At 40.7% G+C, this 26,757-nt stretch overlaps 1 protein-coding gene across 1 annotated transcript in view; it reads left to right on the top strand.

Annotated features, from left to right (window-relative positions):
* Window positions 1–343: 343 nt before the first annotated feature.
* SLC25A26 (solute carrier family 25 member 26) overlaps window positions 344–26,757 on the top strand; it is a gene marked incomplete at both ends in the record, with an annotated part of 82,966 nt that continues 56,552 nt past the window's right edge. Inside the window, 5 exons of the mRNA XM_080625499.1 lie at window positions 344–376; window positions 2,159–2,315; window positions 3,914–4,023; window positions 17,684–17,788; window positions 19,491–19,538. Coding sequence (XP_080481625.1) covers window positions 344–376; window positions 2,159–2,315; window positions 3,914–4,023; window positions 17,684–17,788; window positions 19,491–19,538 — 453 coding nt within the window. The remainder of the gene's footprint in view (window positions 377–2,158; window positions 2,316–3,913; window positions 4,024–17,683; window positions 17,789–19,490; window positions 19,539–26,757) is intronic.

The following is a 26,757-nucleotide window of genomic DNA, read 5'->3' as shown; positions in this document are numbered from 1 at the left end:
AGCGGCACAGCTGCTACCGCTCAGCGATTTAACCACAACATATTAACTCAGTAACAACATATTAACTAATTAACGCCGAGTGCTAATTGACTGACGTTTCCCACACAGCCCTAATGCGAGGCTCAAGGAACACATCCCCCTCACGTTAGCGGTGCTGCTTCCAGCCGCGCGCAAGCGCGGTGACGACACGGTCCCGCCTGACCGCGGGTCAGGGGCAGCAACATGGCTGCGCCCGTGTGCGCGTCCGGGGCACGGTCGGAGCAGGGGGTCTAGCCCCTTTCCGCGGCCGGGGGGTAGCCGGTTCGTGCTGCGCTGTGTGCACGCCCCGTACCGCCACCCCTGCATGGAGGCGCGGGAGTCCTGGGCGGCCTTGGCGGTGAGTGAGTGGGGTCCGGGCCTGCCCGTTGCCAAGGAGACGCGGGGGCCTCGGGTGCCGGTGCCTTGGTTCGTCTCTTCTTTGCTGTCTGCAGGCGCTGGCTGCGTGCGCTGTCCTTTGCTAATCATTTTTCGCTCTAAAAGTTACTTCTCGGTGTGTTCACGCAGCAGCATCACATGTAAGAGGTCCCCATAGGTAAGGACCTCCTTGGAATTATCCAGTGACTGCTGTGGGTTCTGCGTGGAAAATCATGGGTGGGGTGCCCTTAGCTAGTGTGAGGAGAGCTGGTGACCTGTGCCTGTTGGGAGAATTCAGATCCCTGCCAGCTGCAAGGCTTAATGCATTTGAATTAGGTTCTGGTCTTGCTTAATTGCTTTGATGGAGTTAAGTTTAAGGGTATGTTCAACTCATGGTAAAGGTTTTTCAGCTGTTCTATATTTAATAATGCTGCTATTACAGAAAGGTGGGGGAAAAGGTGCATTCAGCTGTTTTGCTATCTAAAAATCATTACTGTTTTCTCCAGATGGTATAAGCCCCCAGGTATTGTCGGCCTCTGGCAGGGGCCCTATTAGCTGTTTCATGAATTTAAATGACATTTGAGATACAGAACTTTGAAAATGAAAGAAGCGATTAGCGACTTTTGATTCGTGTTTTAACAGGTGGCTGGATTAAATCTGATCAACGTTATTTTGTGCAGATAAGGATTTTGATGACAAAAATGTGAAGAAAAATCAATGCATGCAAAGTAGCCAACAAGATTAAAAGAGTAATTAACTTATTGATTAAAAGTTTAGTAGTGAATAGCGAACACCTCTGTGAATCCTCTGTTGGCCCTGAAAAAAACCCAATCAAACACACATGTGATTTGTTTTCAAGCAGTTAAAAACCTGCACAGCTATTTCTGGTGTGCTGCTCTATACAGAGTAGACTTCAAACTCTGTTTTCTGTTCTGAATTATCTTTAATTATAATAGGTTAATGGTAACTGTTCATACTTTTTTCTTTTGAAATGAGTTTTTATACTTCTTTTAGTCTTCTTGTCCTGTTTTTGACAAATAGTTTTTTTCTATAGCTATGTCCTGGGGAAACTAAAGAAAGTCAACTAGAAACACAGACAATGGAAAAGGATTGCTTTAGCTGAAACTGGTTTTTTAGGGTTTGGTTATAAGAGTTGCTGTGGGTGAAAACCTTCCCCTTTTTCTTAGACCTTTGAAAACATCTTTCTTTAATTTGACTTTTTTCCCCTATGGACTTTTGACAGCCAAAGAAAATAAAGCAGTTTTACTTCAGGCTTTGCTCAACAAATGAAATGAGAGGTGATAGTTTAAATGAAGAAGTTTGCTAGAAAAAATGGGAATGTGCTTTCTAGAGATGCTTAGGGTGAAGCAGAATTGCTTCTGTATTTTGTGATCTTATCACACAACTTCATAGAGGTGTTGGTCATTCTGTGCTGTGCCTATTGGTAAGTGGCATTCACTGTCTTGCTTTTATGTATAGGGGTTAAGTGTTACTTTGTACTATCCAAAACACTGAAATTGTTTTAAAAATACCTTAAAAATGGTTTTTAAAGCTGTAGTATCTATTACTTTTTCTCTTGTTGAAGCTTCCTTGTTATAGCTATAAAGCTATTGAGATCTGTGTAACACTGTCAGTTTATAAGTTGACCTCAGAAGGGATCCAGTCCGTAGCGCTTTGCTTTAGGCTTGCCTCAGTTATCACATAAGCACTGCAGCTTCGCCCCTGTGAATTTTAATGCACTTTACTCTATGGTTTTGTCTTGAAGGCTGGTGGAGTTGCTGGTGTCTGTGTTGACTTGATCCTTTTTCCTTTGGATACTGTAAAAACAAGACTGCAGAGTCCTCAAGGCTTTAGGAAGGCTGGTGGTTTTCGTGGCATCTATGCTGGTGTTCCTTCTACTGCTATAGGATCCTTTCCAAATGGTAAATTTTCTTTGGCTTATTCTTTGTTGTCCTTAAGTAGGAACTGTTATAGTTGAGGACATTTGTGCTAATTGCTTCCTCTCCTGTAGGTGATTTTGGATTCTGTGATTCCATGTCCACCTGTGAAGAGTAGTTGCTAGAACTGCACAGTTGAACAAGGTCTTTGAGCAAGCCTGGTTGCTGCATGTTTACTCAGTAAAGCAACCCTTACTCCTTGGAATCATTCTTTACTGTCCTTACTTACAGGGGTACCCTGAAGCATTTTCGGGTGCCAAAGAGGGCTTGGGTCTTGCTAGCCCTTTTGTCATGACCCACTCTGTCAGACCATTTGGAATGATTCAAAATTCAAAGTGCTTGAGCACTGGAGGTCTTTGAGCTCCTTGCCCTGGTGATGCTCTGCTTGTCTTTTTCTCCCTGGAAACAACTACACCACTTAAAGTGATAAGACATCAGGAAAACTTTTGAAAATGAAGCTTTAAAAAAGTAAATGCTTGTAGTCCCTGCAGAGAAAAAGGCATCTAAAAATCCTAATGCCTTTGTCCATTTTGTCTTTGTAGGGAGGGATAAATGAACAACAGGCTATGCTGTCAGTAGTGAATGTTAGGAGAACTTTGCTGACAAATCCACTGATACCTTCAGATGTTTGATGTCCTTCATAAGGTGATACAAAAAAAAATTCAGTTCTTTATCTTGTCTGCTCTGTTATCTCCTTCTGAGGTGATAAGCATCTTTTGATTAGCAGAAGGCAATTCACAGAGCCCTTCTTCACAATTAAAATGTGTTCCCCCGCTAGACATGTCAGTTTTCTCATGATTTACATCTTCAGAATCTGAGCTGTGGTTTTATCTCTCCAAGTATGAGTGAGAACTTATCTTTTGGAGCAGGAGTAACCCTTAAGGTGCAAATGCCTTTGTAGTTGACTGTTGCAGTGAATAAACATGGCTGGTATTGCTGTGCTGTATTTACTTTTGTATGTTTCTTGTTCACTGAACAGGACTTTTACAAGTCCTTCAGAAACTTGGAAGAATGGGTTTTCTGGAGCTAGAGTGCAAAATATGAAACTGATGATAGCTAGGAAGAAGTTATTAATAACTGCTACTGAAACAGTTTTACACATTGCAGGGTAGAGACTTATGTCATGTGCCTTGATGATTTTTGGGTTAGTTATTTTTCCCCCTTTTCAATTTACTGATTGTTCCCCTCACCCAAATAAAGACCACCGAATTCAATCTAACAACTTCCTCTCTACCCTTCCTACCTAGGAATGGTACCTTCCCCTGCCCCCCCCCCCTCCCCCCCACGTACTGGACATTCATGACTAATTCATAACACATCTTTCTTTATCTCAGTACTAAGAATGGCCTTAAGGTCCTGGCATCTTTGATATTAATAGGAGATTTTCTAGTGATAGCCAGAAGCTTAAACTTCTGCAGGAATTATCCTGTAGACTGCATTGGTACCATTTTGGGGGAAGAAATCCTGCTTTGAACTACATGTGCAGAATAATAGTGACAAAATCCAGCTCTAAATGGGTTTTTTTTGTGCTAGTTTGGTGCTGGAAGAGCAGTTGAATGACTGCATGTGTTCTTGAATTTCAGCTGCTGCATTTTTTATCACCTATGAGAATGTGAAATCCATGCTGCACCATGGCTCTGCATCCTACTTGGCTCCAGCAACACACATGGTGGCTGCCTCCCTCGCAGAAGTGGTAAGAAAGAAGGTCATACATTGTGTCTGTGGGAGGAGATGAAATCATTCAGTTATGAAACCTCAGGTTTCATGTCGTATCTTACTTTTTGAGTGTTGACCATATTTATACTTACGAAAGTCCTCATAAAAATATTACTTATGTTTTTTAATGAAGTGTTGGCACTTGTAAGGATTGTTTCAAAGTGAATAAATGAGTTAGTAACACTTCTAACGAGCTAGTATGTGACGCTCCATAACAAGAATTTGGTATTCTATCAAAGTCTATTTGGACTGTAGCAAGTGTTAAAAGAGAGCACTTCTCAGTGTCATCAAATGATGATGGTTCCTGTGTGATCCAGACCCAAACTTGTCTGTAGGTGAATAGTGAAGGTGCTTTATCTTAGAAGCTTGTATATGGTGTTTTTAAGAACTGTTCCTGAGGTTATTTGCAAACAGAAAGAGCATGGTTGCTTTGGATTATCTGAATAAAATATATTCCAGGTTCACCAAAATCCTTCAGAGGGATCTGTGCCATTTTAACTTAGCACAAGGTGGCTCGTTGTAGCAGCATGGCCTAGCCACTTCCCACAGGAAGCAGTTCAGCTCTCCCTGCTCTCTGTGGGTTCAGCTTTGGTTCCCAAGTAATTTTTATTCTTCTATGGAAATGATTCTGATTAGATTGAATGGGACTTACCCAGGGAACTTAATTTAACATACCAAGCACATGAAGATAGGTGAATACAGCACCCTGTAACCACTCTAGTAGTGGTTGTAGGTGGGAGTAGATAGAAGGTGATTTAAGGCTGTGTGGAATATGTTTGTGTTGCTGCCTCAGATGGGTTTTTTTTTCTATCTTGATTAGAGCCTGTGCTGTCAGGCTGTGATTTCTAACTTCAAGCAATGCACAGAACTTGCTTCCATGGAAATTCTCTAAAGTCTGTTAGAAATAAGTGTGAGGTTCTTCATCATTATGGCAATGCATATCCCTGATAAATTTGTTAGCCTGATATCTCATGGAACAGCAAATCCAAGAGGGGTTCTAAGCTTCTCAAGTGCTGTTTCAGAATCAAGCGAAATAACAATTGGGCTCATAATGAGGTGCCAGTGCTCTGTGATAAAATCCACTGAAAAAACAGTCTCTTCTTTCACAAGTGGGTTATTTATAATATACTGCCTCTGCCTGAGGATTTGGTGGGAAAATTATATCTGGATGTGACTTATCAGCGGTTGGCTGCAGATGACTCCTTGCATGATTACAGAACCTGTTGCCTGTTTTTTCCAAGGTGGTCTGTGGTCCTGCGAACCTTCCAACTTAATGCTTTCATTTTCAGGCCAATAAACAGAGATGCAGCAGAGTTAAAGGAGTTGCTCAGAGCTGTCTTAGGTGCTTGGCTCTTGCTACTGTATGGCCAGGGAAATCCATAGTGATAGCCATTAAAATGACTTTATGGTGCGGAAACTGCAATGCTGTAACAGCCATTATTCAGTTAATAAGATTTTGCTTTTTGCTAGCTTTTCTGCTCCTCTTGGTGTGATGGGAGAACTAAGCTGTAAAATAATTGAGATGGGGATTTAGAGATTTGCTACAATAAACCTGTAATAAAAAGAGCACAAAGCAAGATCTTCTCACATTTGTTTTATATGAAATCTTAGATGATCCGTATAAATAAACCATTCCAAATTGGATCAGGATGAAAGTCAAAATTATAGTTTTATTGATTAGTCATTAAGTTTTAATCAGGGCATAACCTCTGGGACTATTTTGTCAGTAGTTTCTTTTAAGATGTACTCTTCCTCTTTTGTACACTTTAATAATTACAATGATATAAACTGCTGTTAAATGTGAAATAATAAACCAAAGACTGTGTCGTGTTGGGATTCTCAAGGCATCCCTTTGCATTTCCAAGCCATCCTTTTACAAAAAGGAGAAATTAAGATTTGGGGCGAGAAACTGATGTTGGATTTCCAGGTTTGCTGCTCCTTCACTGGTGAGCATAAAGGAGTTATTTTTTTTGTGCATCAATAAAATGTGGGTATGTACTAACCTTAAAGGTATGTTCATGCTGACTAATCTGTGTTTTGAATGTGGCTCAGTAAAAATAATAGGTGAAGAGGAAACAATACAAAGGTTGCATCAAGATGTATTAAAATACATGGGAGGAATCTGTAAAATGGGAGCTGTTATTTTTTGTTACAGCCCCTTTTCTGTGGTGTTTACTGTCTGTGTAAAATCATGGAAAACATACCTTTGATCCAATTTTCCATTTCTAGGCTAGGAGGCACAAAACCAAGCCATAAAAAGCAGTGGCTGCAGTGGGTTTTTTTCCCCTTCTAGGCAAGAGGAATATGGAAGGTGAATCTCATCTCCAGGAGTGAGATAAGGAAAAGTACATACAAAGTCTGACCCTGTTAAGCATGATTTTTTTTTTTCCTATAACTGAGTCTTGCTGTACAGGGACTCTGAATATCCCATAGTGCATGAAAGCTTATTTACAAAGGCACAGAAACTATGGAGGGCAGTTATATGGTATCTCATCAAGGAAGAAGGTTGAAGTATACATGAGTTATTAAGGGTGGGGAAAACCCTTATTTACCACTTGTGTAACTGAAATCTGGAGATAGGAAACACGCTTGCTGCATCCAGGGCTTCGGATTTTCATCTTGACTCTGCATTACCCTGTATGTTTAGTCTGCCTGTATCTTTACAGTGAGCTGCCAAATGTGCTTGGAAAACATGATATCATAGGGAGTGGAAAGGAAAACCAGATGTTCTAAAGCTTTACTTTTAATATTCTAAGGCAGTGTAAGTAACTCTGAGAAGGAGCAGTGTATTTAACCTCCTGGTGCCCATTTTAATAGGAACTGAGAGTGCGTCTTGCAGATTCAGAGTTAACTGTACAGCTCCAGATTGATTTGTATGGAATTTATATCAGCTTAATATGACAGTGTATACTATTAATTAAAAGAAACCTTGATAAAGAGAAGTGCCCCTCAGGGCCTTTCCACCAGCCTCCTGCAGACATGGTTTCATGGGAGAAGTTTAGGATTGTCCCAGTTTGACCGATGAGGTTTCCTTCATAAGTGCCAAAGTGGTTGGATTCAGCGCAGTTAATTTTACATCCCGCTGGCTTTTCCATGGAGGTGAGAATAAAGTTGTTTGGATCATGTCCTAGAGAAGGCTGACAACAGGCTTTTCCAGCTAATATTTAGGTATTGTTATGGTTACGATCTGAGCTTTGCAAGATATTTGGTGAAAGTTTTGGGCTTTTGCTTGTAAATGTCAGGATCACTCTTAACCTTTCTGATGAAAAAAAGTTTCTTTTTGATTGGCTATATTTGGTGATTTTGTCTTGTTTTGCCTTGACCTCCAGCTTACTTGTGGAGGAAGGTTGGGAAAATCAAAAACCAGGATGCGAGGTAGATGTCCTGTCCTTTTGGCAGCTAGTGGTGATGATCATGTTCTCGAAGTGGATTATCTGAAGTTGTTGAGCTGCTTTTGTCTTTGGGAAAACTCCAGAGTACATTAGGAATACAGCAGTAGGGATGTGTTGACACTGTGCAGTGCATCCCCAAGGCTGCCAGATCCCAGGTTGCTTGTGGTAAAGTGGTGTGTCTACAGAGTGTGCCACAGTACCAGAGAGTAACTCAGATCCTGAAAGCTGCCTGGTCATATTATTGCCATGGTGCCTGCATTCATTTGTCCTGTTATGTTTTTAAGGTCATGTAGCCATGATACTTTAGGTTCCTCACCTGGCTTGTGTTCATTCTGCTTCAGTGTCTCTGCAGTGTGGTCCCTTAAGTTGTAGAAATGCTGGACAAGCTCATGGGTCTGGAAAGGTGTTTCTGGTCTGACTGCAAGAATGCCAAAACTTGAGCTTTGCTGGAGCATGAAGCTTATGGGAAAGGATGGAACCCTTGTCTGTGTTCTGAGAGAGCTCTCAAGGGTTAGGTAGGGACTGCTCCCTTAGAAGATGATGGGTTTGGTTTTCCTCAGCAAGGAGTTCTTCATAGCCTCACACTATTCTCCACAATTTGAGGAAGGATGGATGGTGAATCAGTTTAACTTGAAACTTCCAACAGTTTGTCACTTAAATGGGGAGAGGGGATGATGCAGCTCCGCAGGGCAAGGTGAGGACAGGTATTTCAAGGTGAAATTCCAAGCTCACTTGTGTATTCCTGTGTGTTGCCACTTAAGATACTTTAGCGATATGAGCGAAGTGTGTGGTTCATCTGTGATTAGCATCTGACCCTCAGTATTAATAACTTGGGAATTTTTTATCTGCTGTTGGGATGTGTCAAATAAGAAAGCTTCTTAATGCAGGAATTATCTTTCTGGTGAATTCAGCTAGATTTCTCTACTAGTCCTAACTTGATTCTTAGAAGCAAGCCCAAATGCAAGCAAGGTTACAAATCATGGTTCTGTAGAATGACCTTTTGAGTGTGCTTTTAATTCAACTAAAAAAGGGAAGTGCATGTTTTATATTAGACACAACGGGCAACGTCACATTTTCTGTTGCTCTCTGTTCAAAAATGATCCCCTTCCCTCTGTCCTGGCAATATCTTTTTGAAGCTGTTAACTAGTTTCACTTTAATAGAACAAAAAGAATCTCCAGAATTGTATTGGTATGAATTCCATGAGAGTAACTGGCTAGATCAGAGAAGGAAGTTGCTATTAATGCCCATTCTGAGGACAAGGCAGTAGCATGAGTTGGGCAAATTCAGAGTAATATCATGAAGGAATCTCCAGCAGGATAATTGGTCAGGGCTTTACAGCATTATAAGCCCAAGAAGATCATCTGCTGCAACAAAGAAATGATTTAGTATGTAGGGTGTCTAGACTTCGGGCTAATGGCTTTGGATTTTTCACTATCCTTTTTCTAAGAACTGAACTAATAAATGGACAAAACTGTTTAAAACCAAAAAGCTGCATTTTCTACTTTGCATCTTGCCTGCTTTCAACCAGTGTAGTATGAGTGGGCTGACCATAGTATTCAAAGTAGTGTCCAAAGTCTGACACAGTCAAAGTTTGTAAGCTCTTTCATAGTACTTCATCTCTTTTTTTGCTGTTTACCTCGATCAGTGTCTGTCATTTTTTTTGTGGCTGTGTCTTTTGTGCTGTGTGGGTCTGGGTTCATATAGGCACGGAGAAGAGCAACATGCTGACTCTGGCAAGATGAGCAGTGGTGGCGAGTGCAGCAACGTAGGTGGTCTTTTGAATAAATCATGGTAATTTTGAGCTATTCATAAATGAAGGTAGGTGAGGTGAGGTCTGCAGTACTGATGCTGTAGGATGTTTGCTAAATCCTTGTGCAGAAGCATAGTTGAGCAGTGGTTGGAAGATGGTTGTGAAGGTGTGACTGCTGTCATTAAGAGCTAGTGAAGAAGGAGCATAGTTAGAGTGAATGGAAACTCCAATTAGAGCTGCAGCTGAGAATTGGTTGTAAATAAAGATGAATGGAACCATGAATCCACAAATGCTGCCAACAAATTCATCATACAATTAAAGGCTGAAACAGCAAATTAAGAACTGTCAAACACGTCACCAGCCAGCCACACTGAGCTTCTCTTTATGCTCCATGTTATCTGCATGTATTGAATGTTCTTCATCAGCTGGTTTTGCATTATCTGCTCAGTCCAGGGCTTAGAGGACATGTTACTTTGCAGTAAAGAGTAGGAACTTGGTGGTTGCCACCTCTCTTCTTTTGACCCTAGAGCTGATATCCTTCAGCTGTATAGAAATATTTGTAGCTCAGGGTGTCTGTAGAGGAGCTAATTCGGGTTAAAGAGTTTAAGTGAGGAAAAAAAAAAATAATGTAAAAGTGTTTCCTGCTGGATTTCCTGGCTTGCAACACAGTCTGCCAGAGTCAGCTTTGGAAATGTCTGAGATAGCTTAAGGTAAGTTTATTCCAAAGTAAGGTTCTGCAGAGAGTTTGTTGGGAATAACAATTTCTGAATAGCTCCATATGTGGACAAGCCTGTAATTCTTTAAGTGAAAAGGCTGTAGGAAAGAGTAAGGGATCAATTAGAGGAAAATACTTGATAAAATACAACGTAGTTGAAATTTCCGTGTTCTGGGCCAGTGTAACCCCAAGAGACTGAGCAAATAGTAAAATACCAGTCATCTTTCAACAGGAGACTTAATGTGTTTGCAGAAAATATTGCCTGTGTTCTCTTGCCTGGAGTCTCATTAACGTTTGTCCTCCTGTAGCACAGCCTGACCCCACTTGGCTCCTTGGAAACGGTTTTATGCTGGATGGGCTGCACCATGCTACTTTTGCTGAAAGAACAGTTTGGCTGGTGGATGTGATTAGTTTCTTAAGCCTTTTAAAATAAGTTTAACAGACTCTCAGTGGTGAAAGAGTTGCTGAGAGAGATTGGATTTGGCAGAAAATTCTGGAGGTTGAATTAAGAGTCTGCTCTTTGGCTTTAAGCCTTTCTGTGTTTAAATGTAGTAGTAATTTATGATTCAAGCATCAACCAGGTTATGGAAGCCTTTTTACGGAAGACTTACAAAGCTATTCAACTGTCTGATTTTTGCAACTTGAGTTTAAACCAATGCTTGTGATTGTACCAAGAAACTTCAGAATCTATGGGACACTTATTTTGTGCTGGAGTACAAAAGAGATGTGCACAACAGCAGGCCTCTCTAGGTAAGTTTTAGATTATAAAACTCTACATGGATTAAACTTTGAAAGACCAATTTAGTTATGCAAAGCACAGAAACTTGCAAAACACTTGCAGTGAGAAGGACTTCTATAAAGAAGTGTTTAGTGTCAGCTTTGTCAGCTTCAAAAACTTTCCCTGTTCTTTGCCTGTTAACTGATGTAATTTGGGTAGTAGTTTCTCCTTTCTGTGAGAAGAACTCAGCACAAATATCCACTGCTTGGGGACCAGAGCTTTCCAAGCTGTATCTGATGTGGCTGATGGAGAGGTAGGCAGGAAACCCACAGCAGGAGTTGTAGAGCACGTAGCTGAGCAATTGAAGAGCCACACATGTGAAAGGAATTGAAGAGGGGCAGAAGCCCATGCTGAGAGGGCTGCTGAAGTGATGGACAAGGAGCCAGCTGAGGACTTCATACAGCTGGGGTGCATATGCTCAAACAAGATGGTCATGTGAAGGGAGAAGTGTATGGTGATGCAGTTGGTGCTCTGGAGAAAGGAAGAAAGGAGCCCTGGAAAGCAGTAATAAGGAGTTAAGTTTGACAATGACAGCATGAGATAGCACTCTACAAGACAGTTCTGCAGATGCCAGGTAAATACATCTAAGGTGGAATCTTGCTGGCTGAGATTGCTCTTTGAAGAATGTTTCCTGCCAGCATACAGGAGAACTGCATCTAAATTAATGAAGGCCCTATTGTGCCCATCAGAAGAAAAGATGGGACAGAGAGCCTGTCATTGTTCAAACTTTCCCATCCAGAGCCCATTAATCAAAACTTGTTCTCTCCATGGGTCTTAAATTAGGAGTGGAGTCACCTGTTTGTGACCCCAGCAGCTTTGCACAGGACTGAATTTAACTGTGATGTGCTTAAGTGTGGGAAGGGAAAATAAGGTTAGCATATTCTGAGGTTTTATTTGGAACATGAACTCTTTTTCTGGGGCTGGCACTTAAAGCAGAAACAGATAGTGGACAGTGCATATATTGGGCAGCTTCTGTCATCTCTGGAGACAATTTCCTCATTAAAGTAGGTGTTAATGCTTCAATTCTCCACTTTGGATGTGCTTTAGCAGGTAGCACAACCTGATGACAAGCACAAGTGAAAGGACTTGTTCACAACTTGAGTTGTGACCCACAGCAAATTACAGACCGTAGAAACTTATGTTTTTGTTCTGTTTTGGTCAAAAGGGCAGCAGTTGTTTAGGTGAAGGTTTACTGGTGCTTGAGCTGATAATGGTCTGTGATTATAGCGGTTTGGGCTTCTCTGTTCAAAAAAATATGAAACCAAATGACAAATGTATTTCATGTTTCTCCACTGTTCTCTTAGTATTCCTGGTGATGGAAAGGGTGAAGCAGTTCATCTACAGTTCCATCCCGTGATCCCCACCTGCTCTGCTATCTAACATTCTCAATCCAAGAGTTGTGACCAGAGTTTAGAAACAGTTATTGAGAGGATGAAATAACTTTGCTAATCTCATAAAATTGCATTGAAAAAGTTCTTTCTCCCCCCCTTCTCTGAGAGGGGAATTTCAGTAAGATCTGAAGTACTGAACAGATCTCCAAACAGAGTTTAGAGAGGCATGGAAAGCTGCAGTACTGAATTCTAAGTTTGTTGAGTCTCTGACTTGCAGGGAAATTTCCCCTTCTTTTTCAGGATCCAAAGGAAATCAGTGCAGTTTAAGATCTCTTAATTTTAGACACACCTATTGTTTTAATCATCCATGTATCTGAGGAATGGAAAAGGACATTTTTCATGTTTTAGATTAAAAATAGTAACTTCCTACTTGGAAGGGAGCATCTGACAAGAAAATTAAGATGCTCAGACTATCATTTATTAACATATTTTGGGAAAAAGCATTTCTTAATATAAAAAGCTGCAACCATATAGAAAACCACCTAACCAAACCTGAGCTTTTGTCTGCAGGAGCATGACTAATACTATCTTGGTTGCATCTTCTCTTTGAATGGGGTTTTAGAGTTACTCTGTTTTTCTTGCTCTTTCTGCATTATGTTGGAGCAGAAAATCCTGACCTTCAAGAATGGGGTAAGCAATTAGATGTTTGTTACCAGATTGACTTAAGCCTAAAGACATGTCCTTTGGTAAGTCATAGCCTCTTTGGTGCCATTTTTCTGCAGCAGCTTTTTCTCCCAAATGGGTTACTGCTTATCTTGCACAGCTATTGTGAGGTTTAGTTTGAAGTCTCTGCTCCCTGGATACAAAGCTGTATATTGTCATAAATTAGGTTCTTACTTGATTAAGAATAAACTTACACAAATGACATTTAAGAGTAACTTTCCCCAGGTATGTTCCTTTAGTTCTGTGTTAAGTATTAAATTATATGGTGAACATCAGTTAAAGCTTCCCAGCCTGCTTAGACAGATAAAGTCATTAAAACTAACCTCATGCTTGGGAAATTTAAAATTTAAATCCTTTAGAAAGTATTCTGAAGGCTTTAAAGCTGTAACAGAGAAGTTTTCTGGAGCTTAACACATGTCTGTACCCAGTTTCCAAAGTAGGCTTAGCAATGCACGCCAGAGATTTGCTCGGAGTCACCAAGTGCAGGTTCCTAGATTGCCAGCCACTAATGTATTTCAGAACCATTCTTTGTCCTCAAACTACTCTCTTGCTTGTAGCAGAATGGCTGATGACTAAGTGGGGAAAAAACTTTGGTCTTGATCCTCACTCAAACCCAGGTTAGTGCAAAGAACAGATCAGCTCATCAGCCAGGAGCATAAGGTGCAAGCATCTTAACAGAATGGCTTCTTAATGTTTGCCCTTCAGTGGTGTGTCTTAAAAGCATGGGTAATAATCTCTCTCTTATTAAAGATAAGTGCTTAGACGATATGGTTGTGGGAGCTTTTAAGATCTATGAGTCAGATCATTAACTGTGCAAGGTGCTGCTAGTCTGCATACGGAAATGCTTTCTCAAGCTGCTCTTGGAGGTCCAAAGCTGCTAATAGTGTTGTACCAGCTGCATGCCCAGTGCTGAGAACTTGCTATGCATCAACCCAAGTTACGTGTCCAACATAAACCCTTAATAGCCACTAGAACACCTCCTCTGTTGTTTTTCAAGTGCTTCTGGATACAGCTCATGTGCAGATCATGCCTGCAAGGTTAGTGCTTGAACTGTGGTGTAGGTGCCTAAAAACAGATGCACGTTATCTTTGATTCTCTACTAAATCCTACAAAACCAGTCATGTAGGAAATGGTTAGCCTGGAGCACAAAGGGTGGAATCTAAATGGGATATGTTAATATTTGGATAATAATATAGCTTTGAAGACCAGGAGGTATTGTGCTCCTTTCTGAAGATGTTGTCTTATGTTTGCCTTTGCCTAAAGAACAACATATATTGGATAGGGGAGCAAGGACCTGCTGGTGAGCTACTAGTGGTGTCATGGTGGTTTGTAGATAAGTTCTTACTCCAGAATTTGCAGTGGCAATGCAATGGGTTCTTCCTAGTCCAACCAGACTGTTTCTTGTGTTATTGTCTAGAGGAAGATGTTTGGTAGCACTGTGCTGATGGATTACATGAATATTGCCTCCTTCTGAACAGCTGCTCCAGCTTTAAGTAGGATTGGCAGCTATCATAAGGTAGTGGTTGAAGATAAGGTGTTTCCAATAAACTTAGATGAGCCCATGCAAGAGGCTTTGTGCAGGTTCCTGATGCTGTTTGCAGCAGGTCTTGTTTTCTGTTAGCTGTGGACACATAGGAACAGGTTACAGATGTACTGAAACAGTTTAAATCAGTATATATAAAGAGTATTTGTGTTGACTTCAAGGCGCTGGTCATTCATCACAGTGAATCAAGACATTGATCAGAACAATAGGAAAATCTAGTCCCAGTATGAATCCAACCAGGAGATGGCAGCATTGATACATGCAAAGAGTATTTCAAAGTTAAAATGCTTCCCTGAACCAACAGGAAAAATTAGTATCCTTTAGTTGGAAGATGTGCTGGTTTAGTATTACATAGGTAGATACTAACAAAATAGGCCTAGTTTTAGCTTTTGTCCCTAATGGGCTAATGCAAGTCAGTAAATTAAAAATACACTTCAGTTGGCATCTAAATATTGGAGCCACATTTGAGCTGGTAATGATTTAACACAGGATTTGGAAATTCAGTACTCCTGATCAGAAGTGGTTATGGCATTAAAAGGCTGGAAAGTTAATAGATGCTAGTGTTGTCATTTCTGCATACCTGCTTTGTAAAATAATCGTAGCTTTGCTTGAAGCTGTAAAATTGGGTTTTGTTAAAGCTTAAATCTAAAAATCCTTGAGCCTTTTGTTTCAGTGTTACTGTTTTCCTGACCTTATGGTATGTATCCATGTGCACTGACATGGGGAGAGTCTGATAACTGGTGTATTGGGTTACCTGACCTGGTAAATAAGGAAAGAGCTTGGTCTGTGGGATCTTGATTCTGTCTTTCTGCTCCCATCAACAGAAGGGAATGAGCGTGGTCCCTATCAACAGGGTGCTGTTGTCTGATGCTTTCATGTCAGGCAATGTAGCTGAGGGCATACTGCTGTGCCCTCTCCATGGCTGGCTCTACAGATGTTTGACAGAGCTAATTTGTCACAGGGTCATCCCTAGAACTGGTGGGATGCACCAGGAATGGCCCGAGTGTGACAGGCTGTATTGTGCTCTTCTGTAGCAAGCAACAGGCTGCATTTATGTGAAGAGCCAAGAGATTTAAAAGCAATTTCTTCCTGGGCTCTCGGTGACCAGGGAGGTGAATGGGCCTCCACTGTGCAAGGTCACATTATTGTCTGTCCACATCTATTTATCTAGTAGTTGATGCAGCTAAAAAGCATGTACGTGGTCAGTGACTGCAGAGCATCTGCACAATTATATTTCACCCTTGTTCAATTTACTTATAGCTTCCAGATTAAGTATGAATTCTCTTGGTGCGGTGTTATCCTACTGGTGCTGCTTGACCATATTTAGCTAAGGAAGCAAACTGTGGAGACGTGTATTATGCTCTTCTAACTTTGTCAGCATTGACTGGAAGGTGCTGCAGTGATTGAGATCTGAACATAATGGATTTGGGACTTTTCTGAACCCATCTGTCCCAGGTTGTTACTATCTTTAAAATCTTCTGGGGTAATAGATAGGTGTGAACCTTACCTTTTGTACTTCCCTTTAGAGACCTGTGTTTGACATCAAAAGACTGCTGGGATTGTTAGTGATGGTAAGGTATGAATGTAGGAACAAATCAGGTAACACATTGTACATTCAGGTGCACAGTGAAAATGTCACTGTTCAGTCTGATGTTAGCAGTTGCAGCTCATGGCTTTTCGCATACCAGAAGTGCCCTATGGAGCCAATCTTGACAGCGCTGCCCAGGTGACACGAGCCTGTATTTCCTTTCATAACAGCACAATGTAATCACTCTTTTTGTTCTTGTGCAGCCACAGGCTCCCTTGTAAGCGCAAATTCAAATGGGAGAAACATCAAAGTTAATTTGAAATGAAATGCACCCCAAGTAGTCTGGGGGGAATGGAGACATTACTTTGAGGCCACCCATCTCCTGCCAAAACTGCAGCACCCCAGATGTCAGGAAGCCACGCTGCGCTCTTTGTCTGGTCTTGATTGACTGGGTTGTTTTCATCCGAGCCTTTTTAAAGCTTTTCTCCTGCCTCCATGTTTTTAAGGAATAAAAAGCTAATATAAGGACATGGAGTGTTATGAAGCATGAAGTTCTATAAATATTTATGCTGAACTATCAAAAAAACTTGACAGTTCTTATTTTCTTGACAGATTGGGGTCACTTGTTATTTTTGACCCTGAGAATTGAAGAGCACACGGAGTTAGATCTGTTTGTAATGACTTGGGATATTGTTGTCTGGTAAACTTGTAGGAATGTAGCAGGATAACAGACTTTTTTTTTTTTTTGTGGTCTCTCTGTGAAAATGGAACTTAAGCCTTGTACTGCGTTACCCGCAAATCATCGCTCGAGTTACTGCTTCTGTGCAATGTGGCAGTGAGTTCCTGAACTTTCTTTGGCACGTGTGAGTTTGAGTTAGCAGACGGGTTTGTCACTTCACATGGGCAGCTTTCTCCTGGGTTGCTCTTGACTTGAAGTGCTCCATGAGCACCTTTGTCTCTAGGAACCACAGTGTGTTCCTGAGGACAGCACAGGATGGGAGCAAGGCAGGCTAAATGTCTGGCTTATAGTGTCCCCAGTGTTTGGCCACCAGTCCCAGAACTGCTTTAAGTATCTCTCGGACCAACTGAAGACAAACTCCTGTTAAAAGTGCTAATAAACAGGTATTTTCTGGAGAGATGAGAGGTTTGTAACTCTCTGATGCTTGAGGATCCTTATTCAACATTATGCGCACACAAGCGTAATTCCTGCCTGAAGCTGAAGTGGCAGGTGAACATTTTAAAGCCAGGTCTGGCTTTTTCAGCTGAGCTGGAGCTTTGTGGCAACAGCCATGTTATTAAATCCAGCTGCAGGGGCCTTTCTTGCCTGTAAATTCCTTGTGTAGGAAAGGATCACCCCTGTGGTTCACACTGAAGGAAATCTAATGTCTTTTAAGGTAAATCTTGAATATATTGTGTGTGTCTGAAGCTACCTGGAGAGTCTCTTGCTGTCAGTCACTAGGGGGCACAAAGGAACTACCTAGGAAAGAAGTTCATTCTTCCAAGTCCTGCATTTCCAGTTTACCTCTCTGAAAGCAGGGGGGGAATTCCTGTGGCTGCCAAAAGACAGGATGGCTTCAAACTTCTGGTTTCATTGTTGTTTTTTCCCCATCCAAATCTACTTCTGGTTTGGAAGTTAAAAATTTCAAAGGTACTTCCATTTTCCTATAAGCACAATTTTGTGTTCAGAAGGTACGTAGCTCTCAGAGCAGACACGTGAGCTGCTCATCAAGAGCCTTTAAGTACAGCTGGTGTAATTACAAAAGTTATTTCCTCGTTTCTCAGTTTTCTGTACTTGGAACCATCTCCAAATGTGTCTGCTATATAAAGAGTAAGGCAACAAAAGGAATTGTTCTCTGAACTTGTGGTTCTTTTGCAGGTTGCCTGCCTCATACGGGTTCCATCCGAGGTAGTCAAACAAAGGGCCCAGGTTTCTCCTTCCTCGAGTACCCTCCAGATTCTCTCTCGCACCTTGTATCATGAGGTGAGTTCAGAGCAAATTTCCAAACAAGTTACTTCATTCTTCCCACTCAGTTCCATACATGTCCAGAACCATGCCTACAACTTTATTCCAGTTCTGTATTCTCCCAGCACTTTCCCATCTATTCTTCTGTTAAAAGTGATTGGCTTGTTATGTTTAAGGAAACAAAACCCCCACCTTCCCATGTGTGTGCACTTACATGCACACTCTAAACAACTCTTTCCACTTCTTTTTATATGAGATACCTACACTAAAAAATAAATTTAAAAAAAGGATTTAGCTTTCCAGTTTCCAAAGCTCTGCTTGTATTTATCACAGAATGGTTTGGATTGGAAGGGACCTTAAAGCTCATCCAATTCCAACCCCCTGCTACAGGCAGGGACACCTTCCACTAGACCAGGTTGCTCCAAGCCGCATCCAACCTGGTCTTGAACACTGCCAGGAATGGGGCAGGCACCGCTTCTCTGGGCACCCTGTGCCAGCGCCTCAGCACCCTTACAGGGAAGAACTTCTTCCTTATGTCTAGTCTAAATCTACTCTCTACATGTCCTTGTAAAAAGTTCCTCTCCAAATTTCTTGAATGCCCACTTGTATTTATGCCATGTTCTGGGAAAACACAACATCGAGTCTCTGTATCTAGAGTTTGCTGAATGATTTCCAGTTTTTGTAGCTGGCTTTAGAGGGGATGTCGTAAAGGCACCATTTCCGAGAGGCTCTGTAGGAGCTCTGGAAATGAGTGCTTATCCAGTATTTGTAGCTTTTGAAAAATAAGGGCTTTTGTTATCTTTTCTGTAGTTATAAGGATCCTTCCTGTAGAAACCTGTTCACCACTGTTTTTACCGAGTCTCACAAGGGGTATTTTTCAAGTTTATTCCGTAAGAGAAAGTGGTTCCTGAAAATACTGTGGGGAAAATATTATACATATTTCTGTGTGTAAAGGCCAGGAAAAGGAAGACATAAATATGACCTTTAAATGATCCTCTTGATTTTTATTTGCTTGTAAATAAAAACTATTGTGATAACCCTCCACGAGAGGGTCACTGAAACTTCTTGCTTGAAGAATGGATTGGTCATTCTGCTCTAAAAGCTGGTGCTCTCAAAACTGTATGGTTTTCCCCTTCTTTATAGCTGGCAGAGAACCTTAGGTTTTGCGAAACACTTGAATAAACTGCCTTATAATATAATGAATATGATCTTACATACGCTTATAAAATTGTAATGGTTTTTAATGTCAGCTAGTTAAAAATATAAAATGTCTTGATAAAAGCTCTGAATCAAGACTAAATGTGGTCAGGGAAAGTTATCATCCTATGGGTTCATTTTTGCATGGGCTATTCAAACAGAAATATAGTCGTTTCAAAATATTTATGGGATAGTGCATACTTTTAGACCAAAGTTTTGGGCGAGTAGAGTTTGAAGTAATTTCTGTATCTTCTTGTCCTTTTAATTTCAACTTTAAGGCATATCCTCTTTTCTATAACTGATTATTCTGAACAGTGGTTAAATGATCTTTGAAATGAACATAAACCTCTCTGGTACTGTGAGTCATGGAATACAGTATGCAATGCTATAATCAATATAGTCAATTTGCAAGAAGTTCAGGTCTGACACTCAGGCTATAATGTTTGCCTGATAATCACTGATAAACTGGGGTCTTTGGCAAACTAATTCCCTATAGCTGATGCTTTCTTTTGTTGGCTTACAGGGTATTCAAGGACTTTATCGGGGTTACAAAAGCACAGTATTAAGAGAGGTAAAACACTTGTTTTTCTCTTTTAATTGATTCCTTTGTGTCACTTTGTTTTCTAACACCAGATGGTACAATTGAGATCTAACCATAAGCTCTAAATCCTAGGGTGTTTCATTCTAGGTAAGTTACTAGTTTGTGATTGAAATAGAATACTGATAATGTGCACTAAGAAAACCTATGATACATGCAAAAATTTGTCTACCACCCTGTGTCCCAGTTCTGTTGCTGCTAAATTGTGGAAGGATGGAAATGTGTATGTTAACATGATGAAAAGCATGAAATAAAATACTGGAAACTTCCTCCAGTGCTGTGATTGCATCATTTGTAGTATGCATGCCAACAATGGTGAACTGGTGGCATCAGGCCAAGTTTGGCACAGACAGATTTAGGCATTCTTTAAATATATTTGTCAGCAGATGCCGAAAGATTATCTGTCATCTGTATATAGAGAGGATTGTGCTCCATTTTTAAATGGGTGAAAGCAATGCATTTAGTCATCCAGGCTGTAGATGTGATACGGCATTACTGAACTCTAAATCAGAATACTTCACTGCTGGAAAAAAACGATGGAGCTAAAAATATTTTGGCCTGCTTGGCAGAAAATAGCTCCTAAACTAAAATCTCTCAATAAATGTACTGTGTATTACAGGATTATTGTCATGGAAGTGTTTGATGTACTGTGTGAACTGAAGGCTGATTATAAGAGGTAGAAAATGCACTGATGAGCTCCCGATCTAAAACTGCTTCAGAATTGGATCCCAAGAGGTCATCTTTTAACAAAGCACAAGTTGTACCATTAGCACCTCAAGTAAAGAGATAAGGTTCAATTCCTATGAAGACATAAGAGCTTTTGTCCTGGAAGGTTCTTAAGTACTCTGTCCTATGTGCTGTGTGTGGGTTTGTCCTCTCCTTATGTAACTTGCTGAATAAACGTTTGGATTTTTGCTGCTTTTGTGTTTTAAACACAGGATCAGGTCTCTTGGCTGTGTTGCCGTTGATATTAAAGCCAGTTGCAGAGGCTTTTCAAGCCTTCATTCCATAGCTCTGCTTTTAAAAGCTTTTCTTCATGCTGAAAGCTGTTTTTAGGACAGTTACGTTAGCCGGCTCTTGTTACAGTTGTGGTATAAGAATGGATATTACCTAAAATAAATACCAAATATAGAGTTCCTTAAAATGCTGACACATAATAATGGACTGAGTATATTTTGGCAGGTCTGAGTGTTTAAAAAATCACTTATTTGTGCAGAGATGACACCTGCTTTTCTGAAATGTAAACCCCACCGTAGCTTTGTCCTGCACTGATTTTCTGGCTCACTAAACATGGTATTCGCTCAGATTTCATTTGGAGACGGGCAAAAAAAGGGCAACAAATGATTTTGATTTCTCTGAGAGCTTCTGAATAAATGAATAAATTTGGATCCCGTTGCATACAGATTTTGCATACTAACAGGTAGATAAAACACATGGTTACCACTGAGTGCTATTCTCCTTAAAATCTGTTTTGACACATGTCGGGGTGGTAATTCATTTGCAGACCATATTCATGGCACAGCATATGACTCTGCTGAGAGAACTTTGCTTACTCAAAATGGCAGCACTTTGCTGGAAATTTAATGGGGGCCCTCTCCATTATGTATATTCATAAAAGATCTTTCAGAACTGATTTCAGTTGAAATATTGCTTTTTGGGAGAAACTGTCCAATCAAATGAGAAATAAATGGAATGGGCTTTCTCTTCCAAATGAATCAAATCAGAGGTGATGTTTAAAAGAAAAACATAGTCTTTGAATTTAACACTGTTAAGGCTGTTGCCTTTTTCTGACACTAAATGTTGTAAAGCAATGTCCACTTGAGTCAGAACCTGCACCTGGAACTGTTATAAGCCTGACACTTGATCTTGATGTTTTCCCTTCTCTTTAGGGATGCTTCTTCCTTTAAGGAAAGTCTTTATTTTCAGATAAAAATCTATATTAATTCATTATTGGACATGTCCAGGTAGCTGCATAGCGTATATAAACTGATAGTTAATTCCAGCTGACTTGTATACCTACAGAGTTTGTTCACATGCTTTGGTTCTTCACTTACACAAACCCCTTTGTTTAGTTACACTGGAATGGGGTTTTTGGATAGAGGGGCTTCAAAGCATAATTTGTCATGGAAGAGGCTGGGAATGTTGATGCTTTTCAGATGATGATATTCTTGTGCTGCCAAAATTCTTGAGCCAGAATTTGAGGAAGGTTAATTTTAGTTGTTGCATTGAGATAAAACTTTGCATATTACCTAAAGCAGTGCCTGGCCAGAGATGTGCTTGCTAATTGCTTGGACTTAAGTGAAAGTCAGTCTGTTATAAATGGAGTGAATGTTGAAACCTTGTCTTTATAGCATAGCAGATCTTTTCAAGACAGCCTTATTCTGCTCCATGTAATTTGCATTAGCTGCTGTGCTGCTTCTGTTCTGGTGCAAGGTAGTTGCTTCATCCTCACTCTTTCACTTATCCTTCTGTTTTCTCATCAGAGTAATCTCTGTACAGATGAATACTGGAAGAAAAAGAAAATAGGTATATGTGTAATGTTTTTGGAAATAACTTGGTTAACCTCAATGCTTGGAAGTTTTGCCTGGCTCTTTTGCCTACCTCCTTTTTGGTGCCTCTTCTCTCACGTTGCCATTACATTTTGGTCTTTACATTTTTCTTTGATGCAGTTACACTAAACTAATCTGAAAATCAAAAGGGAAGTGAGGTACAGTGCCTCACTGTGTTGGCAGTAGTAGCCCGAAAGAGACATCTGTGCTCCAAGAGGAAAGCTTTTGTGATAAAGCACAAAGCGGGAGCGTGGTTATTAGGTAGCTGAATGAGACTTTGAATAAATCGGAGGCTGTGAAATGATGTGGAATTCCCATGATGTCATTTCCAAAGCAAATCCAAGTGAGAATTGTCCTTTCCTATGGGTGTAGTGTACCAGTGTGCATTGGTGTGGAAACTGCTTCCTGCTACTAGAAGCTGTCAACGAACAGGTAAATTTATTCATCTTTTCCACAAAAGAGACAAGTTCATTTGTAAAATCTCATAACAAGGCAGGAGCAGCCTATAAATCCACTATAAATCCTCTAGTATTTCTTAATGGGAACACAGTTCTGCTGCTGAGGTCTTATATAAGCAAGTGGAGCCAGATTTTTAATTCCTGCATAATTCATTTTATTAACTATGACCAAGTAGAACATCTGTTAAAATTCCATAATGTTCAGTTCATGGGAAAAAGAGAGAAACCCCTGAGTTCCCATTGGAGCATTTCCATTCCCATTAATGCTACAGGACTCTAGCAGATGTCTTAAAAGATGTTATGAATGACAGGACAACATAAAAGAAAAGGAAATGCCTTGTCCAGTTTTCCTGTGTAAAATAGCTCGCTGTAGAATGAGTTATTTCACCCTTCGTGTGTCTGTGTGCAGGTTGTGGCTTTGCACAAGCAGTGACACGTTTAGTTGTAGTGTTGTAGTGTTCCTTCTGTTGGGAGTTTCCATAGTTTGGAAGAACTGAGTGAGTCCTGAGTGGGTGTTCTGTGTGGTTTTAATCTAATTTGTTACTTTTATAAAGTACTGCAGATGGACTGGGCCCTAGCCCAGAAATAGATTGAAAAGGAGCTAAAATTAATACTGAACTCTTCCTTAAAGACAAAGGGGATGGAGGACAACTGGCTCTTTATAATTCACAGATGTCTTGAAAGGAGACTAAGACTTCTACAAACATAGAATAGTTTGGGTTGGGAGGGACCTTAAGGATCATGCAGTTCAAGCACTGGTGGCCAGGGACACCTCACACTAGACAAAGTTGCTCAAAGCCCCATCCAACCTGGCTTTCAAATTACATTCCAGTGTCAGTCTTTGTGCAGGTAGCCGTAAGTAGGCCTGTCCTCTATGTTGCCTCATGGACTGTTTGGAGGCAATTCAGGCTGTCTGCTTGCAATGGCCTCTGTTCAGGTAGAGGTGGTATCGATGCTTTACTTGACAATGTTTTTTCAGAGCTCTGAATTTGAAAGGAACTACCGGTAAATCTGAAGCCACTCTTTTACAGCATGCTGGTGGTCTTAGTTGCAGAGAGGTAACCTAGTTATCACTTTGGGAGTCTTAGTGTTTTAGGGTAGTACAGTTGTGGGTAGCTTTGGGTTTTTTCTATTGGCTTGGGTTTTTTTCCCTTCAGTGTATGCACGTTAGAGCCCTAAGTGGATAAAGGTGGCTGCTGCTACCCTGGGAGGGAGAGAGCACTCCATGCTACATTAATTTTGGGGAGGAGAAGGACAGCTAGTTAAAAGTATGCTGTTGCATTCATGAGTGGCAACAGTCTGATGAGCAGGCAACAGATTCGGGCTCTTGCCAATCTCAGAAAGCCAAGAATTAATAATGTCTCTGAGGAGGAGGAGGTACTGTTTATTGTATGGATGCCTGACTAGTGTCCTGACATAATGTATGTATCAAAAGGGATATGGAGGATATGCAGGGCAGCCTGTGCAGAAAAAATACCTACAAAAAAACCCTTCTTAAATGACTTACAAGCTGGGAGAGGGAATCTAAAGCAACTAGCAGCCAAATGGGCCTTAAAGGCTCACCTGCTGCCTGTTCATAAATGTAAAGGGTCAGTGCACAAAGGATGCTGCGAAAGTTTAGTGTAAAACTGTGAAACCCAGCTGAGATCCGTTGTCCCTGCTGGGGGAGGGAGGGGATGTGTGAGCTCGAGAGGGGAACAGCCTGCAAACAAGGAGCCTCGCTTGTTTATCCACCAGAGGTAGTTCTGCATGCTTTTCTTTTGTTAGGACATCTTTGCATAAATATCCTGTTCTCCTAGCTGTTAGAGGCTTTTATTAAGTTTATCTCTGTTGCTGTAGGACAGAAAGAATGTTATGAATACATTCTTTTACTTGCACAATTAAAACTTTGATCTTCTATCATTTCTCTGTATTACAGAGCAGATGTCGGTAGAAACAGGCAAACGGGACACTATGTTAATACAATACTTGAAAAAAGAAACTTCCTCCTCCATGAAATATGCGCAGGAGCTGTGTTTTGTTATGTTCTGGGAAACTGAGCTGGTTTTATTTTGTGATTCTAGATAGGTTTAACCAAGAATTTGCCATGCAGGATTGTAACACAGGGGTTTTGACTTGTATTGAGCAACCAGCATTTCTCTGGCTCGGGTGTTTCCACATAGAACAAGTTTCATGAAAGGGATAGTAACTGCAAAATGAATTAACTAGCTTAGTCCCTGCCATGTGGAAAGTTGTGCAGAAGTTACGTGACATGATTAATGGAAGGGAAGTTAAAATGTAAGTTTCTGCTTCCCCCTACTCCTAAACACTACTCTGTCTTGGAAAGCCTATCACGGGGGCTGTATCAGCTCTCGTAGCACTTGTACACTTGTATCCTTCTGGTTATCTACATTCAAGGAATTTGAATTTTGAAAGGTATACAAGGGTTCACAGTAGTTCTTGTGGGATAAAAGCAGGAGACAAGTCCATGCTCTGGGATAAGGGCTCAGGCACAGCCTAACTCATGACCTGGAATGCTGAAAAATGGACAAAAGGAATAACTGTCCTTTGCTGTTGTAGGTTATACTTATTACCTCCTCCATACAAACACTGGGATAGTACTTGGAAATGAAAATGGACATCTCAAAAAGCACTTATAAATGGCTTTTGCAGACCACAAAACAACTCTGGGTTTTCTAATTTACCAGTTGTGGGAAATAGGCTTTGTGACATGCTTCAGTAGCAAATAAACTGGCCAGGGTGGACAGAGACCTAAAGCAAATTCCTTGCTGAAGTTTGGGGAGGTGGTGGTGGCTTCATTTATTTACTTTGCCAAGCATGTGCAATGATCTCAGATTTTTCCAGCTGAATTCCTTCTCTGAGGCTAGGTGCAGTACCATATATACTGGTTAGAAGCAGAATGCAGCCATCCTTGCTGCCATCGATTTGCAGTTTACCGATGGAGCATACAATTATTGCATCTGTCTGACATCAGTGATCTCCTCAGATGAAAAGAATTTCCTATAGGTAGAATGTTTCTGTAGTTTGAAAACTCCAGCCTTGCATCTAAGGTCTTTGAACAGAAAAAAACCCACTTTGAAAACTGTGTGTGCTAAAAACAGCCTTTGTGATTTGATAATACAGATTCTTTCCAAATGAATGTGTGTGCAAGCAGAGTCTTGCAGGAAGTGTATTCTACCACGTGCTTGAAATAGAGACACTATTTCCATACATTCTCTAAGCAGCTTACTAAAGCATTTTTGCAAGTGATGTTTTCTGCAGCATTCATAGTGTAGGAATGTGTTTTGTGGGTCAGTAGCAACGCTGTGGGCAAGGACAAGTTGGGGAGAAGAAAATGTTTCATTTTGTTCTGGTTTTCTTCATGCTGTGATAATTGTGTTTTTGTTGGTTTGCGTGTTTGCTGCTTTTTGTAATCTTAATAACATTATTCTTTACATTGCTTGGTTTTGATTTTTGCATGTTCCACAATGGTGTGAAGAGCACACTCCATGTGCCCTTTCCAGTGGAGAATGAATTTCCTCACTTTGTTTCCCCATGTAAATAGAATTATCTGGGACAAAAGATCAGGAAGTGTTTGCAAACACATAAAAGCATCCCTTTCCCTGATGAGAAGGTGGGACTGTACCAAGAGGGAGGACAGGCACCAATAGATGAGTCCTCATTGTAAAAGGAGGAGAAAAGGCTTAAAATATTCAAAGTAGTAAGTACCAAATAAGTGATTATAAGGTGTATTTAAAAAGCTATCTGGTAGTGTCATGCAATAAATAACATCTTTAAAGCTTTCCAGGACAAACCGAGGGTATTAGAGTTAATGGAATGACTTTGAATCTTCAGTCATTGTAGCCTGAGAAGCATGACACTGAAGTCACTAATGGGACAAGACAGTTGTGCCTACTTCTATAAAATTTGGCTGACCTGAACACTTGTGACTTGTTGAAAAGCAAAACTGAAAGAATCAAACAAAAACTTGTGGGATTTTTGGCCAAGTGGTGGCTTTTACTTTTAATTCCACAGCCACATTCAACTATGGGTGACTCTGTTTTGCCTATCTAAACTCTTCTGTAGTTCTCAGTGGGAGACAAGATTTCCTGTTAGTAAGCTGTGGTCATCCTGCTGATGGCTGCAGTGTTGCTGAGCTCTATCTCGTGGAGACTGTGTTTCATATGTGGGTGAAGCAATTTCTGT

Source organism: Psittacula echo (genome assembly GCF_963264785.1).
Source record: "Psittacula echo genome assembly, chromosome: 9".
NCBI lineage: Eukaryota > Metazoa > Chordata > Aves > Psittaciformes > Psittacidae > Psittacula > Psittacula echo.
This window is presented reverse-complemented; position numbering and strand designations above follow the sequence as displayed.